Source organism: Hemicordylus capensis, chromosome 1 (assembly GCF_027244095.1).
Source record: "Hemicordylus capensis ecotype Gifberg chromosome 1, rHemCap1.1.pri, whole genome shotgun sequence".
NCBI classification, from domain to species: domain Eukaryota; kingdom Metazoa; phylum Chordata; class Lepidosauria; order Squamata; family Cordylidae; genus Hemicordylus; species Hemicordylus capensis.
Genome location: NC_069657.1, coordinates 399125031 through 399145845, shown reverse-complemented (window position 1 = coordinate 399145845; position 20815 = coordinate 399125031). Strand labels below are relative to the sequence as shown.

The 20815-nt window shown below is 42.9% G+C and overlaps 1 protein-coding gene and 1 long non-coding RNA gene across 3 annotated transcripts in view; one reads left to right on the top strand and one right to left on the bottom strand.

Annotated features, from left to right (window-relative positions):
• DNAH8 (dynein axonemal heavy chain 8) overlaps positions 1-20815 on the bottom strand; it is a 390116-nt gene that overhangs the window by 79343 nt on the left and 289958 nt on the right. For both annotated transcript variants that reach the window (XM_053305243.1, XM_053305251.1), the window contains 4 exons: positions 19699-19925; positions 18980-19098; positions 11197-11300; positions 662-838 (listed from right to left, as the gene is read on the bottom strand). In XM_053305243.1, the coding sequence (XP_053161218.1) occupies positions 662-838; positions 11197-11300; positions 18980-19098; positions 19699-19925 (627 nt within the window). The remainder of the gene's footprint in view (positions 1-661; positions 839-11196; positions 11301-18979; positions 19099-19698; positions 19926-20815) is intronic.
• Positions 7986-19066, top strand: LOC128349269 (uncharacterized). Its single transcript, XR_008318685.1, has 4 exons — positions 7986-8073; positions 14090-14201; positions 15579-15725; positions 16841-19066. It is a non-coding gene; the product is annotated as an uncharacterized LOC128349269 (long non-coding RNA).

Below are 20815 nucleotides of genomic sequence, written 5' to 3'. Positions count from 1 at the left end.
CCACGTAGCTCTCTGCACTTCTCCAGATCAGCTGCCTTGGCTTTGAGGGAACAAACTTGTTCCCTGAGAGCTGGGAGCTCCTTGCACTGAGCACATACCCACGACTACTGCCCATCAAGCAGACAGTCATACATGCAACACTCTGCAATACACTGCCCCCTCCCCTGCTGGCTTTCTACCTTCATGACTGGCTGTTGGCGGTTTTGTTGACTGTTTAGAGTATTTGGAGATTGTTAGTTTGAAAGTTAGATCTTAGCTGAAGGGGCGATTATGGCTTATAGCTCCTTTCCTCAACAAATGCACCCATAATATCCTCTGAATCTACTACACTATCTGTCATGCTGCTTATGAGGGTTCAAGTTCATTATGTTAAATTTTTACTACCACTCTCTATACCACTACATGCTCAAATGATGTGAATGTCCATCCCATTGATTGTCATTGTCCATTCTGATCAGCTTGTTCTTCATCCATCCAGCATCTTTTCCCAATACAATGTCCCCTTCAAAGGGAAGCAGAATTTACATGATGTGCTTACAACACAGCCAGAAAGGAAATGGTACATTATCTACATTAAACAGTTCATTTCCTTAGTGTGATGCTTTCTTCACTTATAATGGCTTTCAGAGAACTGCTGAATAGGGGGGGAAATATCACTCACATTCAAAGCAGCTTCTGCTTCTTCCAGTGCTGGTCTTGCTGCTTCTAGTTTTGCTTCTGCTACCACTTTTTCTGAATCAATTTCATCTACAATCTTTTGTGCTTTGTCTTTTACACCTTGTACTTCATTTTTCACTTTGGCTGAAGCCTCAGCACTTACAGTTACTTCTGCCAGTACCTATTGCAAAATAAAAATATCATTATTTTAGTGATGCATTTGAAATTCTTAATGGGGGCTGGGAGCTTTCAATGGCAAACTCGGTGGTTTGGCCTCCTGAACTCATTGTGAACCAAGATCACATCGTCCCCTCCCCTCTCATTTTTTAAATTTCCCTCTCTTTCCCAAGCAGCCTTGCTCTTACTAAGGGTGGGGGAACTGATGGCAGGGAAGGCTGGCTAACAACCACAGAAGTCCTGTAGACTTCATTTTTAAGACCCGGATGCTCATGAGCAAGTCCATTCCCGCTGGAATGCATGACAATTTGCGGTTTCCATTTCTTTCATCAGAAATAGACACCCTTGAGCATGCTCTCTGTCATGGGTCTTCCCTCAGAACAGTTTCCCTGAGTCTTCCCTCAGAAAAGACCTTGGGCTTTTTCTGAGAATTCTCCATGTGGGCTAATTACAAGAAGATCCAGAGGACTTCTGCCCATCAGTATTTATATGATTGTGTTGCCTTGGTTATTCCACTTCTCAAGTGGTGAAGTGTTCCAGCAGTTTACTACATGCCTTGGATTCTGGTTTCCATTGAAAGGAAGGTCACTCCAGACTTATGGTGTCTTTCTAACATTTGGTTTATTTACATAAATATGCAGGTTGAGCACTGGATGAAATTGAGAAGTCAGCAACAGATTACATCAGAGAGGCCAAAGTCTGCATCCTGAGATGCTGCAACTTTCTGCCTTAGCTGCCCCATCCCAGGATCTTTCTAAAATTCTTTGTGGAGTATTTCACTGAATAGCTTGTCTGATCTTTGCACCCCCAGCCCCAGTGAAGATAGGACACACTTAGTTGGAGTAAAATAGGGCCACTTTATTAATGTACAGCAGAATAAGACTTGCAACGAGGTACCTAACTAGCCAGAGTGCGGGTGGTACTCCTGTGTGGGACCGCCTCCTGGGGAGGGCCATCCCACACCAGGGCGAAGGGCCAGGTACTGATTCTGTCAGGTGCCGGGTCCTGACTTCCTCTCTCCATGAGGCTTTCCCTGACTGAGGGGGAGGGCAACCCGACCCACTCCAACTCCAACTGCCAAACTCTGAGTTGCTGAGTCGAGCCACAGCGAGTGTGGGCCATTCCCAGCCCTCTGAGCCGCAAAACCCCCGAAGAGCTGCTCCTTTGCCCTTCTCACCCCAATTGACCCTCCAGCCGAACACCATTAATACTCTCCTGCCACAAAAGTGGGGCAAACCTCTGTTTAGCTCCGATTGTCCCACCTGACTAGCACTTCCTGAATACCTCACTCCAAGTCCCAGAGTTGAAAATCTTGTATATTATTTCAATTTACTCTTTAACTGACAGTAAATGGGAGCTTTTCCGTTATGAAATCAGCTGCAACTTGACAGCAATTAGAAGCACAAAAACCTAGATTGTTGTTCAGGCCTTTTACAAAATGTCAGGGGAAATGACACCCCAGTGCTGCAGAAGGAGAGCACACAGCATTCAACAAATTAAATAACATTAAATAAAATTAAAGCATAAGTTCAGCAAGTAGTGAGAAACAAAATAGCATCTTTGGAGTTCTGTACTTTGTTTTTCAAAAAGTAGATTAATATTCCCACTCTTGGTACAGCAGCAGTCAGCTTCTAATGGTGACTAAAGTCACAAGCTGGTGCATGCTGGAAAGGAAGGATGTAGTGGCAAGGGTGTGCAAATGTTGTGCTTAGAGGGGGTTAGAAAATCCGTATCCCAGTAACAGTCATGGAAAATATTTTCTTTAATCTTCAAAAATCAGAGGTATGAGTTTTGCTGAAATCCAGATGCCACATCAATTGTTTGTTCAAACATGACACAGTTCAACTTAGATGTTATAGTAGCCTAATGTTTACTTTTGCTATTGATCAATTGTGTGCATGTGTGGAAAGAGTAGACATGATATAGTCAGGGAAATAGCAAGTTACTAGAAAGATACATGTCCTAAGAGACTCCTGAGATGTCAGGCAGCAAAGCCTGACCTTGTGGGATCAACCTGACCCAGATGAAACCTCGGGGACTTTCCAAAAAGCTGAGTAAGTGGGTCTTTTGCCACAATCTCCAGAAATGGGGTGATCAGGAGAAGAGTATGCCAGAAAGATGCCTCCTTTGAAGTTTGGCTATAAAGGAGACCCTTTGGGAGAGCTAAAGTGGAGAAGCCTCCATCTGGATCCACGACGTGCATGCACCATGTTTCTCTGTCCTGACCAAGCCCAAGCACCAACTAATTATTGGAGTCTGGCCAGCTCCAAAGTTAGAATAAATATAAATGTGTGAGTGGATGAGGTACATCATTAAATCTTGTTATTGAAATGTGATATTTGTCTTTGTTGCTGCTACTACGACTTTTGCCATCTTTATTATTATTTGTAACTGCTGACAATGCTGAATATATTTACTTTTGTGCAACCCTTGCCTTAATAAAAGTTATAGACTTTAATGTTAAAATTATATCAGGCCTCCAGTGGCTTCCTCCCTCTAACATTCAGGGCGGGGGCAACCCCACATAACATTTATTATAAGTCAGGCAATATTTTAATATAAGTATATTTAATATGGCAAATATGGGGCTGCCTTTGTACATAGTCCGGAAACTACAATTAGTACAGAATGTGGAAGCCATACTGGTCTCTGGGACAACCAAAGGGATCATATAACATCTATTTTTAAAGAACTGCATTGGCTGCCAATATATTTCTGAGCAAAACACCAAGTGTTCGTTATTACCTAGAAAGCCCTCAATGAATTGGGTCCAGAGTACTGAAGAGACAGCCTTCTTTGTCACGAACCCTGCCGCCTATGAAGATCACCTGGCAAGGTCCAGTTATGGTTGCCACCAGCTCATTTGGTGGCAACAAGGGACTAGGCCTTCCCTGTAGCTGCCCTGGGGCTTGGTATATGTTCCCTGTCACCAAAGAGCATCTCCATCTTATTGCTTTTAGGAAGATCCTCAAGATGTACCTGTTTTCTCAGGCTTCTAACTGAAATTAATTTTCAATTGTATAATTGTTTTTATCCTATAAAATGGTTTTAACTTATTTATTCTGTGAAATTGTTTTAATTGTTTTTACTCTGTTTTATATTTGTGTTTTAAATTGTGTACACCGCCTAGAGATACACATATCAGGTGGTATATAAATTATGATAAATAAATAAACTACAGAAGTGGGTGTGCTATTTCTATTATTCTTAATAAAAGAAAAATCAGGTTGTTTACCTGTAACAGATGATCTGATAGTGATCTCACACAACATTACTAAACAATGGGTTCTGCAGCTGTGCAGACCAACTTTGGGTAAAATTCATTAGCTCCTCGGGACGCCCCCAACCGCCTCCTGAGCGTGCCCTGCAGTATATCGGCAGTTAGGCATCCATTTTTCAGTTTCTTGTTGGCCAACTGATGTTATTTTCCTGTAAGCATCTCGGAATACACAGATCGTATTGCTTGCACTCTGCAATGGGGATGGCTGGGCGGGTTTTATGAATGTCGTGAGATCACTACCAGATCATCTGTTACAGGTAAGCAACCTGTTTATCTGGATAGTGATTTCACGACAGTCATAAACAAAAGGGTCGATTACAAGCTTCCCTTGAGGAGGTGGGAGCTGCAAGCTATTGCAACACCCTTTTCAGTACTGCCCTTCCGAACTCAGCTGCCGCTGCAGAATGAAAGTCTAAAGCGTAACGCTTGACAAATGTTTGGTCTGATACCCAGAAAGCAGTCATGCAGATGTCCTTGAACCTCACGCCAGACAAATGTGCTGCTGATGTTGCATATGCCCTTGTTGAATGGGCCTTCACCGATCTTGGTGGTGTCACTTTTTGCAGTTCATAAGCCATCATTATTGCCTCCACTAGCCAATGTGATACTTGTTGGCATGACGCCATTTCGCCTTTTCGTTGGCCACTCACGCAGACAAATAGATGTTTTGTTTTCCTAATCCTCTGTGTTCTTTTTAAATAGAACAGCACCGCCGTACACTCACCCAGAGAATGCATTGCATGCTCCAACGGCGAGGATGCATTCCTGAAAAAGGTCAACAGAACTATATCTTGGTTCAAATGAAAGTCCAAGACTATCTTTGGTCTGAAGTCTGGATCCAAGCACATCACAACCTTATCTGGATAAAATTTTGTATATGGTTTGTCAATATGAAGTGCTAGAAACTTGCTTACGTGTTTCACACTCATTATTTCCACCAGGAATACTGTCTTCAGTGCCACTAATTTCATAGCAGCAGTTGCCATTGGCTCAAAAGGTTTTTCCATTAACATGCAAAGCACAAGAGACAGACCCCATTTGTCCATGGGCTGTTGTACTGGTGGGTACGTATTATTTATGCCTTTCATGAATACCTTGCATCTAGGGTGGGGGAACACTGTTTTCCCATCCCATCCACTGTGGTGTGCCAAAATTGCTGCCATATGCACCCTAATGGAGACATTTGTGAGTCCCTGTGTTTTCAAGGATGTAAGATATAGCAACAGTTTCCTTAGTGTTGTCTCCTTGGGCATAAAGTGCTTTGACTTTGCATAGTTGCAAAACCTCTTCCATGTGGCCTGATAATTTCTCCTGGTGGAAGCCTTTCTGTTATTCAGTAAGATTTTTCTCAGTAACCTATCCTCCATGCTGTAAGATTTAGTGTGGCTAGGTTTGGGTGCAGCAGCTGACCTTACTCTGGACTTATCTGGTCTGGTTGCTGTGGTAGTCACCTGTGGTTCTGGCCAGACAGTCTGAGTAGCTGCGGGAACCATGGCTGTCTTGGCCACCAGGGGGTTATTAGAATTCCTCTGGTCTTCTCCTGTAGTACCTTGGCTACCACCCTGTTCAGCAGGGGATACGGCAGATACAAATAAAATGTACTCTGAGTCCACTGAAACTAGAATGCATCACCCTTGGAGCGGCCTCCTAGTCCCATTCTGGAACAATACTGCCCACATTTCTTGTTCTAGTTGGTTCCAAATAGGTCCATTATTGGTGTCCCCCAACATGCGAACAGCTCTTCCAGGAGTAAGGGGTTCATTTCCCATTCGTGTTGTTGGAGCACATGACTCCTGCTCAATGTGTATGCTAATGTCTTGTCCTCCCCCTTTGTGTGGATGGCAATCATATGAATCTTTCATGAGATGCACCAGTTCCACATCTGTAGACTGAGTTGACACAGTAGCTTTGATATGGTTTCCCCTTGGTTGTTTATGCATGCAATCAAAGTGGTATTGTCTATTTGTATCTGGATCACGTACATGATGTTGTTTCTAAAAGACTGCAGAGTCTTGAAGGCAGCCAGTAGCTTAGGGATGTGCGAACTGGTTCGGATCCAAACCGGTTCGGATCTGAATCAGTTCTGGTTTGGCGGTTCAGATCCGATCCGAACCACCCCCGGTTCGGTTCGGATTCAAACCGAACCGGGGGTGGTTTGTTTTGAACCAGTTCGGCTGGTTTGGACCAGTTCAGACCCCTGAAAATTGGTAGGATGGTAGCTGGCACCCAGGGGTACCTGTCACCCAAACCCCAAAGCAATTGGACACTCATGATTTTTTATGAATTTTTGAAAAATATTTTTATGTTTTTATCATAGGATATAATGGGACCCGAACCAGTCCATATCCCCTATTGTGGAGCACCTAGGGGCACAAAAGCGGGGTGGGTGGTAGACAGATAGGGGTGCCTACCACCCAAAAAATCCCAAGGCAATTGGACACTCCTCTGATTATTGGTAATTGTTAAAGTTTTTTTGAATTCCTCATAGAGAATAATGAGGATTGCAGCAAATGTATAGCTTCACGTTGGGGGGAAAGGGGTGTTGTAGAGTGCAGTGTGGTGGCTGGTAGTTCCTAGGGTGGGCAAGGAAGCTACCTGAATTATTTGAAAGGAATTGGGCAAAGGGGTGATTTTTAAGTGATTTTTGAAGTTTACACGTCTTTAAGGTTTTTCTCCATAAAGAAGCATGGAGGTTCCAGCAAATGTATAGCTTCACGTCGGGGGGAAAGGGGTGTCATAGAGTGGATTGTGGTGGGTGGTAGTTCCTAGGGTGGGCAAGGAAGCTACCTGAATTATTTGAAAGGAATTGGGCAAAGGGGTGATTTTTGGTGAATTTTTGAAGTTTATGTGTCTTTAAGGTTTCCCCCCATTAGATATAATGAAGGGTGTATCGCTTCATGTCGGGGGGAAAGGGGTGGCCTAGAGCAGTGTGGGGTTGGTGGTAGTGCCGGTTAGGAGCAGGGAAGCTACCTGGATTTTTTCAAAGGATTTGGGCAGAGGGCAGATTTTTGGTTAATTGTTGAAGTTTACGTGTCTTTAAGGTTTTTCCCCATTAGATACAATGAAGGGTGTATCGCTTCACGTCGGGGGGAAAGGGGTGGCCTAGAGTGGTGTGGGGTTGGTGGTAGTGCCGGTTAGGGGCAGGGAAGCTACCTGAATTTTTTCAAAGGATTTGGGCAGAGGGCTGATTTTTGGTTAATTGTTGAAGTTTATGCGTCTTTAAGGTTTTTCCTCATAATAAGTTATAATGGAGCGTTCAGCAGCCCCATAAGTGCACTTGGGGGGTGCTGGGGTGGCCCAGAGCAAGTGGTGGTGTAGTGCACATAGGGTGCCAACCACCCCCATGGGTTTCTAACCCATGGGGTACAGGATTCTGTTGTTTCTGAGGTGTTCTGAGTGTAGATTCTCTGGTAGCAAATGAGATTTTTAATATAAACCATGAATCCACTCTCATTTGCTACCAAAGATTCCTCACTCAGAACCCAAAAACGAATTGGGGGTGTTTTGATTTGGATCCAAATCAAAACATCGAAAATCTGAATTGCACACCGCTGCCATTGTTGTTTTGACAAAGGTGCTTTCAAATCTCTTTTGAAACTCAGCTGGAGTCAGGTGAGCATGCTCTTTGAACAAACTCTCCTAAAAGAAGTATGTATACTTTGATAAACAAGTGATGTAATTGGCAATCTTAATAGTAAGGCATGCTGTTAAGTAAGTCCTCCTGCCAAGAACATCTAGCTTTCGTCCCTCCTTATCTGTTGGAGTTGTGTGGCGCCTTCCTCCTCTGGAAGATGATGCACAATCTATTACCAGTGCGTTAGCCACAGGATGGTTCATAAGATACTCATTGTCCTCTTCCTGTACCCTATACAGTGATTCCAGTCTTTTCGATGTTGGTGTGGACGTCTGGACAACTTCCCAAGCTGACTTTGCAGCCTTGGTAATGACAGGTAGCATCGGTAAGTATACTGGCTATAGTCCAGTCATCCTTTTCATGAAATTGTACATCGGGTCATCCAGATCCATTGTTTTTTGTTTAATGTCCAAGCCAAGTACCTCAGCCATCTCCGCTATCTGCTGGTGATAGGATTTCATCTCCTCTGTTGGTGACACAGACAGAGTTGTCCATATATTCTGGCTAGGTTCAGGGATATGTTCCTCAGACTCTTCTGTTGAGAAGTCTGAAGCACAGCTTTCCGCTTCATCCAAAGAGTCCACCTGTACATCGGTTTGGTGGCTTGAAACCCTATGTGTGTTCGCGGCACTGTCTGCTGAAGATCCAGGTGGATTCCTATTGTCCCTCCTTTTGGTGTCTCTTGATTGGATTGTTTGTGTAGCTGTGCCCTGTGGCATCAGTGTAGCTTGTGTAGCCACTATCAGTAGGGGAGGGAAGTTCGTTTGAATGGAAACAGTTCTTATTTTGGATCTTGGTTCTTGTAGCATGACTGTCTGCACAGATGTGTCCTGGTAATCTTGCCTGTTCAGTGTTAGTTGTGTTGCAGTCTGTGTTAAGTGTGTTCTTTGCATTTGCCATTGTTTAAATAAAGAATATTCTTCTGGTGATAGGGTTATGGAGGTATCCCCCCAACCCCATGCGGTAGTAACCCCCAAACTGGGATGGTCTCATATGGGCTTGTATACAATACCAAAGGTGTCCTCGGTGCTGAAAGATGCTGATTCAATTATTCCTCCTCCGCCTCGACATCCAGTCCATGACTAAGGAACCCTTTGAACGTAGTGGTTGATGGAGTGCTCTCTCCAGACTCCATCAGCTTAATGGTGTCTGTCACCAATGTGGGGTCTAACCCAGTCTCCACCTTGGACTCGACATTGTGTGCGATGTCGAAGGTGACAGGTGTCTGCTCACTTGGCCTCGATGTCGAGGATGTTGTATTTGAACATGGGAGTTTCGGCATCGATGGAGACTGTTGAGGTGTTATTGCCGGTGAGAGAGATGCTGCTCGGTGTCGTGATTCTGGCGTCTGCTCACTTGGCTTAGATATCAAGGATGTAGACATCGAACGTGGATGCCTCGACGTTGAAGGAGACTGCTGTGGGGTTGGTGCCAGCAACAGTGATGCCGCTCAGTGATTCCAGCCGATGTCAGTCTGATGCCGATGCCAATGGACTTCTCATCTTCTGCAACCCTCTTGGAGAGGGGATTGTTTCAGATGTCATCTTGTGCGTTTTGTCTCTTTGTTTCTTCGGCTGTGGTGCGCCTACTAACGGCTTGCCCTTTCTCTTTGGGCTGGCATGTATGGCAGTTGGTCTCTTGAAGGGTGTTTCATCTCTCAGGGCCGAGGCTGCTGCGCCAGACACTGAGGATTTGGACTGTGTATGTGTTGCAGTCCTTGGCGCCGATTTTGAGGTTGAACTCAAAGCCGCAGGCAATTGGGGCATAGTTTTTCCAGGGCGAAGTGAGTTCTCCATTAATGCCACTTTAAGTCAGGCCGCTTGGTTTTTAAAAGTCTGCTTAGAGAACGAAGAGCAGATTGAGCAGGCCACAGTGCTATGGCCCTCCTCCAAGCACAGCAAACAGAGTTGGTGGCCATCAGTTGAGGGGAATTTCCCCTTGCAATTTTCACACCTTTTAAAGGTGGTCTTCTCCCTAGGAGCTTTTGCACTCATGGGAGGCACAATAGGGGATTTGTCCAACAGAGTAATCAATTCCAGTCCTGGGTCAAGCCAATAAATCCCTCCGTAAACAAAGTTAAAACCGTCAAACGTTTTCGTACATGGTTTAGTGTTCCGTAGTCAATGTACCATGTAATTCTCTAATACTTCCCAAAATCTATGGGTAATCCTTAGAATAGGTGCTCTATTCTGTTTTCAAGCCATTGAAACTGGTTTTTTAGTTTAATTGCTTATTTCCAAGAAGCTTTAGTAATCCAAAGATGTGATCGCTAAGGCGGTCAGAAAGAAACTGAAAGAGGGGCGCCTAACCGCCGGTATACAATACTGCAGGGCACTGGCAGGAGGCAGTTGGAGGTGTCTCGAGGAGCTAACGAGTTTTACCTGAAGTTGGTCTGCGCAGGCGCAGAACCCATTGTTTATGACTGCCATGAGATCACTATCCAGATTAATTATTTTCCAAGATACAGTACAAACTAGGGATGTGCAAAAAATTTCGGGCACATAACGATCTGTGCCCGAAACGAACAATTTCGGGTGATTCGGGGCTGAACCGAATCACCCCCGATGTCCCCCGATATTTTTCGGGCATGAGCCGAATCACCTGAATTTCGGACCCGAAAAATTCGGGTGATTCGGTTCATGGTTGATTTTTGGTGATTTTTTGAAGTTTTCGTGACTTTGGGGCAGTTCGGGGGCATAGCATGGGATCTGGGCAAAAGGAGTGGGGTGGGGTGGTAGTGCCTAATGGGTGCAGGCTACCACCCCAATTTCAGGGGGATTGGGCAAAGGGCTGATTTTTGGGAAATTTCTGAAATTTTCATGTCTTTGGGGCAGATTGGGGCAGAAAGTGGGGCCTGGGGCAGAATAGTGGGGTGGGGTGGTAGCGCCTAATGGGTGGAGGCTATCACCCCAATTTCAGGGGGTTTGGACAAAGGGGTGATTTTTTGAGAATTTTTGAATTTTTAGTGACTTTGGGGCAGTTTGGGGGCAGAAAGTGGATCTGCCCCAAAAGAGTGGGGTGGGGTGGTAGATAGTGCCTAATGGGTGGAGGCTACCACCCATCCCCAATTTAAGAGTGATTGGGCAGAGGGGTGAATTTTGGTGAATTTATTTTTATGAGGTTTGTCTTCATAAGGTGAAGTGTGCTAAATTGATTACTTCCTCATATTATTCATAGTAATAGAGAGTGTGAAAAAGTGAAAGTGGGGTCATGAGAGTTGTCTAATTGAAAAAAAAATCTCATTAGCTATGATAGAATGAGAATTCACACCTCAGAAAAAACTTCTGAATTTTTTCAGCCGAATCACCCGAAAACCCGAATTGCACACCTCTAGTACAAACCACGGTATATGTAGGGTTGGGGAAATGTAACAGTCTTGCAGCACTATGAGCTGTGCTCAACAAATCTGGAACAAATTTGGAACAAATTTTACTATCATGGTACTTACTTTGTCTGCTTTGACAGAAGCCAAAGCCAATTCCTTCTCCTTCACTGCCAAGTCCTGAGAGAGTTGAGCAACAGATTCACTAGCCTCCATCAGTTTAGCAAGACCTATAATTGTGATTAAAATTCAATGGAATGACAAGTAAACTATACGGCTATTTTATATTATGACAATATTGTGGACAGAAAAAACCTGTTTTTTCATTGATTTTAACTTCCAATGGTTTGGGCACAAATCAGCAAGGGAAATCCACCTAATTTCCAAGAGTTGCAGTGATACTTGCTGCAAGAGTAGTGCTTAGTTAATAGAACTTTATAGCCACAATCCAAAGCACATTACACATGCTCGCGCCCCATTAATTCCAATAGGTATACATGCTTATGCCTCATTGATTCTAATAGGTCTTTGGCATACATACAGGTGAGTTTACTATGACCCAAACCTCTACAATTTTTATTTCATAGGGCTTAGATGGCTATTGCATCTGACAATTGAAATTGTTGCCAGATTGGAAGTAAAAAAACAACAGGTTGCTCACCTGTAACTTATGATCGGTAAGTGATCCGTAGACATTCATAATCCTGGGTTCTGTGCCTGCGCAGGATCTTGTGGGTGGAATACTCCAGCTCCTCGTGGCACTCTCGCACTGGCCCTTGTGCTTTGGTTTTTTTGGTGGTTGGAGTGCCTTTGCTTTGGATCCTGGATGACTGCCTTAGCATGACAATCCTCCAGAGCAATTTTCTGGGATTTACGGGTAAATTTCTTTCTTTGCACTTACTTCTACAGGGAGGATGGGAGGGTCTTATGAATGTCTACAGATCACTTCTTACAGATAAGTTACAGGTGAGCAACTTGTTTAACTGTAGTGTGATCTATAGGGCATTCATAATCCTGAGTACTTAGTGAGCTTACCCAGGTGGAGAGAGCAGTAAGCTATTGCAAAACCCTCTTTAAGACTCCTCTCCCAAACTTTGCCTCCACAGCTGAACAAAGATCAATTGCAACTCACTAACTCTCCTTGCAGTATTTATAGCAACTAGAAAGACAGTCTTTAATGTGACTAATTTTAAAGTACTGGCTGCCATTGGTTTGAATGTCCTCTCTGTCAGAGTTGACAGAACTGATGAAAGGCTCCATTGCTAACAGGAGGATACAGATTATTTAAGCCCTTCGGGAATCTTTTGCCATCAGGGTGAAAAAACACAGTTCTGCCATCCTATCCCTTATGTTCTGAAGAAATTGTTGCTAAATGAATCTTCATTTGCTAAACCATTGCTTTTTAAGCTGGTCAAATATAATATAAATTGTCTAATTATTGCACCATCAGGAGTAAAACCCTGACCACCTGCATAAGACACAAACTTCTTCTGCTTGCAGGCATAATTTCTCTGAATGGACACTTATCTTTCATTTAAAAGTATTCTAACTAGAAGCTGACTCTCCATGCTGTCAGCTTCATAGTTTGTAGAATGGGATGCAGGATTTTACCCCCATACTGGGACAGCAAGTCTGGGCATTGTGGTAGTTGCCAATATCTGCATGCTGAGTGCTGAAGAAGTAGTGGAAACCATGCCTGGTGTGGCCACCATGGGGTCAGATACATTCTCTTGCAGAATCTTGGCCACTACTCTGCCCAGCAGAGGATATAGAGGATATATGTAAAGCAGTTCACTCTTCCAGTTCTGTTGAAATGCATCCTCTTTCAAATACCTCCCCAGACCTGTCCTTGAGCAGTACTTTGGGTATGTTTTGTTGTGTTCTGTGGCAAACAGATCCAACATTGGTGCTCCCCAGTACTTGAAGATTTTTGACAAATACTTTTGATGGATCTCCCATTCGTGATGCTGTAAGCCCATTGCTGCTCTGCTTAAATTGTCCGCTAGAACATTTTCTGCCTTTTTAATGTGCAGAGCAATGGGGAAATTTGATGGACTATGCACCAATTCCACATCTGCACACTGAAGGTGAGGAGGGATTGGGAGACTGTACCCCCCTTTCTATTCAAATATGCAATGATGGTTGTATTGTCTAGTTCTACTTGTACCATCTTCCTTTATAGTAATGGTAGAAAGGATTTTAATGCCAGAAACACTGCCAGCAGTTCTAGGAAATTTATATGAAACTCTTCTGCTGTCTTCCCCAGACTCCTTGAGTTTGCACCCTGCACAGTGTGCTCCCCACCCTGTGAGGGATGTATCGGTTGTGACTCTGTCAGTAGGAAGTGGAACCTTGAATTGGCCACCTTTCAACAAATTTATGTCCAGAGTCCACAACCATAGGGAGTTTCCTGCTGAAGCAGAGATATGTAGGTTCATCTGCTGGCTGTGGACACTGGGCATGAATACAGAAAGGAACCACAGTTGCAGGGAGCGCATTCTTAAATGGGCATACTGTACTGTAGCATTATCAACTATGGTGGCACAGAGGGGAAGCAGCTGCCTAGGGAGCAAGAGGCTGTTAGTTCGAATCTCTGCTGGTGTGCTTCCCAGAATGTGCCTAGTAAATATATATTTGTATTCACCTATATCGGGCAGCAGCGATATAGGAAGGTGCTGGAAGCAGATGCTCACTTCAGTGACAATGGTAAAGGCATCATTTCATACTGTGTGGGAGAAAGGCAATGGTAAACCACTCTTGTATTCTTCCAAGAAAACCACATGGCTCTGTCATCGCCAGGAATCGATATCAACTCAACGGCACAATCTTTCCTTTCCTACTGTAGCATTGCACAAAGCCATAAGTACCAGTAGTCTCTGAATTTGATGTGCCCATTGCATTGGCCTTTCCCAAAAGGTCTGAATCAAGGTCTTTATAATCAGAAATGTTTCATTTGGTAAGTATGCTCTTTTTGTCTGTGCATCCAGGATTGACCCAATGTATTGTGTTCTTTTCACAGGATCTAGATGTAACTTCTTCCAGTTTGCCTGGATCATCTAGGAGATGAAGAGATACGGTATCTGACAACATAACTCGCATTCCTTGTCTGCAGTCAGGAGCCAATCGACGAGGTACGGAAATACAGTAATTCCTTCCATTCTCAGATGCGCCAGAATTGCGCTCATGCATTTTGTAAAAACTCTTGATGCAGTCAATAAGCCAAATGGAAGCACATGGTATTGATACACTGCACTTCCCACTGTAAACCTCAAGCATTTTCTGTGATTGTTTTGTATGCCTATGTGGAAGTAGGCGTCTTCAGATTTTACTCCTACATAAACAGGTAAAGTCTTGAATTCTATCGCAGAGCCAGTAGTGATGATGCACAACACCCAGGCATCTGATGTTATGTTTTGCCATGCATGTCCATAGGGGAGATTTTTATAGAATCCAGTGGGATGTTCAAGGCATCAAAGATGCTGCTCGTTTGGCTTCTGTTGTTTGTTATGGGAGTCCTACTGTTTGCCCTTAAACCCATAGCTCTTATGTTGATATGGGTGATAGGGTTTCCCATAATCTCTGCTGTTGGATGGCGTAAAAGATTGTCACTGATGTTAAAAAGATGGTTGCTGGAGCTTGAAGGGCCTGTTGTGGTAAGATGAATAAGATTGTGCACGAGAAGACATAAACGTTTTCACAGTGCATCTTTATTTTTTTAACTTCTCCATAGTATCAGTTGTCTCTTCACTGAACAAGCCCTTTCCATCAAATGGAAGACCCTCAGTCTTCTCCTTCATATCCATCTGTAGGTTCACAGAACATAGCCAAGCATGTCTTCTCAGTGAAACAGCAGTTGCCAATCACTGAGATTCCGTCTCTGCCAGGTGCTTTGCTGTGCTAAAATGTTGACAAGTGATGTCAGTGGACTTTGCAAAGGTATTCTTAAATTTTAGTTGGGATTCTTCTGGTAGTAAAAAATCCAGAAATTCAGGCCTCCATTTTATGGTCATAGGGGGTTGGGTGCTAGTGCCCAACAGGTGGAAGCTACCACCCAAATTTCAAAGAAATTGGCCAATGGGGTGATTTTTAACAATTTTTTGATATTTGTGCATCTTTAAGCTTTCCCCCATAGGGAATAATAGGGATTTCAGCAGCCCAATAATTCCACATGGAGGGCACCAGGGTGGACCAGAGTGGGTTGTGGTGCAGTGCAGATGGGGTGCCAACCACCCCCCAAACCACAAGCCCAAGGGGTACTGGGTTTTGTTGTTTTTGATTTTTGAGGTATTCTGAGTGGATTCTTTGGTGCAAAATGATAATGGATTCTCTGGTCATTCATCATTTTGCACCAAAGATGATGAATGAACCAAGACGAACAACAATGTTCATTCATCGCCTTTGGTGCTAAATGATGAATGGCCAGAGAATCCACTATCTTGCAGAGACAGCAAAAAATGTGTGGTTGCTTGATCCAACTCACTACCTGTGTTTTGTTCCATGTTTTTCAGAGGATCATCTTCTTCAAGAGTTGACATAGAAGGGAATGGTTCTCCTTAAGGTTTCTTCCCTACGGACCTTGATGGCAATGGCTCCCCCCGAGGTTGAGGACTCTCCCCCTTCAATGTCAGCACTGCTATTAGTATGGACTCTAATAGGTTAGATTTTTGCTGAGTCATTAGGTCATGAAGTCAATGTCAATGTGCGTTGATGTCTACGGGGAGGAAGCCAGTGGACTTGCTACTAGGGATGTGCATGGAATCGGTTTGAACAGTGGCCAGTTCCACCAGTTTGAGGGTGCAGCTTTAAGGGCGGGGGAGGATACACTCCCCCCTGCCACATTTCTCCCACCGGCACTCAGTTCCTTAAACAGCTTGTGCATGTCACACGCAGGCACATCCGCTACATCCGGGTACTTCCAGTAAACATAGCGAAGGGGGCAGTACGGAGGTATGCTGCCGACCCAGGGGATGTTTAAGGAACCGAGTGCTGCCGGGGAAAATGTGGCAGGGGGGAATGCATCCTCCCCCGCTGTTAAAGCAGGCCCCCCCCCCGAGCTGGCCCCCGCCAGTTCTGTGCACATCCCTACTTGCTACTTGAAGCCCCAAGGGGGAAGGTGTTCAAAATCCTTTCTCAATGTAGAAGCTTCCTTAGATTCTTGCAGTCTATGCTGCTTTGATGGTGAGGAGGCAGTAATCTCCTCATCAAAGGCTTTATGCTTCTTATGTTACTTATGCTGTGTCATAGAGGTGGAAGTCCTTGATATATCAGCTGGGCACTTAAAAACATGTTCTCCTGAAGTCGATTTCCCACACAGTGTCAATGGCTGGGGTTGTGCAGTCACAGCAACACCTGTTTTCGATACCCAAGTCAACATTGACATAGATGGTTGTGGAGACCATGGCATCGATGCTGAAGGGTGAAGCAGCTGTTCACAGAGTGCCACCCGAAGATGGAGGGATTGATTTATAAGCGTCTGGTGAGAAAAAGATGTGCAAATTTTGCAGCTCCTTGTATATTCGCCCAAACATAGGAGGCAGGAGTTGTGGTGATCTGTTGATGGTAATTTTCCTCCACACTTCTTACATTTCTTAAAAGTGTCTTTTAACATCCATCGAGAATAGCAGAATTGAAAGCCAAGCCACATCAAGCTGCAAAACAATCCAAGTCCAATGCAAACTTGATAGACATCCAATAACCCAAGAATAGTGAAAGCCAGTCAAATTAGAACCAAAAAGATCTCACCAATCACTAGCCAATTTCTTTTTTACAGAACCAAATCCAAAACCGAAGAGCAGATCCGACAAGGTGAAAGCTTTGGCAGTCAGAAGGAACTAAAGCAAAGGCGCTCCAACCGCCAAAATAAATGGATGCACTGATCACAAGGGGCAGTGTGAGAGCACTGCAGAGAGCTGGAGTAGTCCACATGCAAGGTCCTGCACAGGTGCAAAACCCAGGATTATGAATGTCTTATGAATCACGCTACAGATCCTGTGTTTATAGACCTGTGGGCATATCCATACCAGAATGGTGGTGTCATTTTCACCCACTTACAAAAAAGACATTTAAAAGAATTAATAGTTTTTAATATTATGTAGCTTTTTGTTCAGTGGTTTGCATGAAGTAATAGAAATATTTTCCCTTGATAAAGGTACTATTGAAACTTGTTAGAAACTACCAATCCTTGCAGCTGTCTTTTTAGTATGTGATTTCTGTGGTGTTTCACAGCTTTTTTGGTTTTGATCCTGTGAGCAACTGGGCCACAGATCCCCTACGTGGATCAGTAGGTAGTAAAAAGGGTTTTGTTTAAATCTGCAAGATCCAGATGTCTCAAACGGAAGAGCAACTCAGCCCTATATTATTAAGTAGGGATGTGCTGGAATCCAATTTGGAAGCTGAATTGTGACACAATCCCTTTAAAACCAAGAGCTTACCCAGCCCCTTTAATGTGGAGGAGACCAGGTCTATCCCTGCTCCTCCTTCATTTGCTGCCATTGTCCTACTTGCAGTGTTCCCCACAGCTATCTGTGTGTGCCAGCGGCACCCTCCCGTAGCAGCACCCTCTCACGTAGCACTGCCTGACTCCACAGCTCTAGCCAGTTCACAACAATAAATACAATAAAGTAAAAATAGAACAAACTGTTAAAACAAAGATTTAAAACAATTTAAAACATTCAAAAATTACTAAAAGCCAGACCAAAAAATACATCTTAGAGGCTCTTTTAAAGGCTGATAAAGATGTTAAGCAACAAATGTACTCTCTACTGGGAGTGCATTCCACAGCCCATGAGCAAATACAAAGTCACCACCAGACAAGCTGGCAGCATCCAGAGACAGACCTCTCTCGAATTACAATAGCCAAGCCTAGAGATTACCAGAGAATGCACCACTATTCCGAGATCATTAACTTCAAAGAACAAACACAGCTGTCGTATAACCGAAGTTGATAGAAAGCACTCCTGGCCATAGCCTCAACCTGAGAAACCAGAGTGAGGCCTGGGTCCAGAAGCTCTCTCAAGCTATGGACCTGTTCCTTTGCGGGGGAGTGCAACTCCATCCAGCTCTATCATGTACCTTGAAGTATGACCCCTTATCATGAGTGCCTCCATCTTGTTTGGATAGAAGTACTATTTGTCTGCTTTCCTCATAGGACAAAAAATCTGGATTTGTTTAAAGCCTCATGAAAAATTAAGCCTTTGTACACAATATAAAAGCAACTTTATTTGTTCGCCGCCCCATAACAAATTGTTCTCCTAGGTGGTTCACAATAAAGTAACAATAGAATAAAACAGACAATTAAAACACATGTTGGAAGTCATCTGAAAGGCCTTTGAGAAATCCCATGTATAGAGGGCCGAGCTAAGTGTCATAAAATCAGACACCTGGTATATGTGTAAAATATGCAAAAGCTGAACAACTCAGAAATATTAATATTTATTGTATTAGTTCTAACAACCAAACAGACTGACTTTAATTGTGCTGAATTTAATTGAATTAGTTCTGCAGACTGGATAAACTGATCTACTTATAAAGACAGATAGATTTGGCAAGTTCACAGTAGTACCATCATGTGACCAATATTCTATAATAGGGATGTATATCCAATTCTAGGTTGATGTATTTGACATTGTGATGTCCAAGAAAAGCAACATGTCTAAATTAGTTGACATTATGAGGGTTCATTAAAGGCAACAGGTCCTACAGTATCTATGCATCTATTATATTTATATCTCACCTGTCTTGCATCATGAAGCTCAGAAAAGCATACGAGTCACACATCTAGTCAATGACCAGACCTGTGTCTGCTTATCTTCAGCAAGGTGGCTGTATCATGCACCCTCAGAACATGCCCTGGGCTCAAATAAATAACTTTATCTTGATAGCACAACTTTACCTTTATGGTTACTCTTACCTATATTCATACGCTCAGCTTGTTCGTTAATGCTAGCTAGCTTATCGGCATAAACATCTTTATAACCATTAATAAAAGAGAGATAAGACTTGGGAGTGACATGAGCTCTTCGTCGGTATCTGCAATGCACAACAGTGAGCATTGTTGAGATTTGAATAATGATGCTATTGTTTGACACAATCCTAAAAGTATGTCTAACTTCACTAGTACAATTATCTCCATGAATATCTTGGTTTAACTTAGAGTTAACTTTAACTCTAATGTAGATACATTTTAACAAGATATAGTTGTAAACATTTATACATACAAATTGAAATCTTTGAAACAGTGATAAACAGGCATTCCCTTGAAATCAAACTAATTTTATATATCCTGTTACATCTAAACTGATCAACAAAAGGCTATTCACTCTAAATATTAGATATTAAAGGGAATTGAAATTCAATGTAATTGGGAATGAGAAAAAGATGCAAAGAGCTATTTAAACTGGATATTCTATGTGTGTGAGAGTATACTCTCTCTCTCTCACACACACACACACACACACACACACACACACACACACAGAATCTTTGCTACAATAGTTATTCATGATCCCTTTTGTATTTATTCATCAACCAGTTTAATAGTTCAGCTTGAAAAACTTTTTATACTTGAGTCATTAATATTATCTTCTAACCAAGTAATTACAGAATTACTATACATTTTCTGAATGCTACCTTTGGAAATAATTCTCACAGCTTTCTGAAACTAGGTCATGGAAGATGCCCATAGTTTCTACCACTTGAGCTTTAACTTCAGCAGAACAAACAATATTAAATTCTGACAGGAAATAATGTGACACAGCAACAAGGGCTTCCTTGGGCCACTGAGTGAACCAATCCATGGTGCAGCCTGATATAAGACCAGGAAATTTCAAAGAGCGTGCACGAAACTTCTCACCAACCTAACAAGATGAAGAAGAAGAAGAAATGAATGCATGATAAGGGACACTATATCTGGCCAAACATATTGATGATAGTTCAGTTGAAATTTTCCTCACATATAGGCTACAATGCAACTAAAATTGCATTTCACCCCATATCATACTTACACCTTTCAGCTTAAATAAATCCTCTGGGAGAATATATCTATTACAAATCTGTTGGTTACACAGAGTAAGATAAGATGATTCTACATTATTTTCTTGTAAACAATTTTTGCTACCAACAGGACAAGATCATACACAGTTAATTTTATGCTGAGTGCTGCTTTATGCCAAAAAATTAAATGGGATTTTTTGGATTTATGAATATATTTAAGAATTAGTGCTGCAATGCTTTGTGCACTTAAAAGGGAGCAAGTCCCATTGAACTCAGTGATACTTAGTTCCAAGTAAATATGCATAGGATTGGACTGTACATCCCAATTTTTGTAGCTCACATGTTCAAATGGAATGAAGAATGTCTAAGAAATGTTCTTAGAACCATTCCCATAAGATGTTCTGAAGAGTCAAACTAAAAGGATACTAGATACTTGCATTTATATTGCGCACAGTAATATTGGCTGATATACAGATTAAATGTTTTGTATGTTGAATAATGTTTCCATGTGCAGGGTGAATTTCACCATTCCTCCCTCCTTTGGCAGTCCTCTGTGCCTCATTCCTGAGTCCTGCAGATCTCAGGGACATATTTTCATGAGGCACAGAGGGCTTTAGAGAGAAAGTGGGATCTTTGAAAATCACCCCTTCCCCGTTGTGTGTACAAAATGTTATTCAGCATATGCAACATTAGTCTTGAGGTCAGCCATTATTTGTCACTTTTAGATCTTCAGAATTCCTTATAAAACAAACCT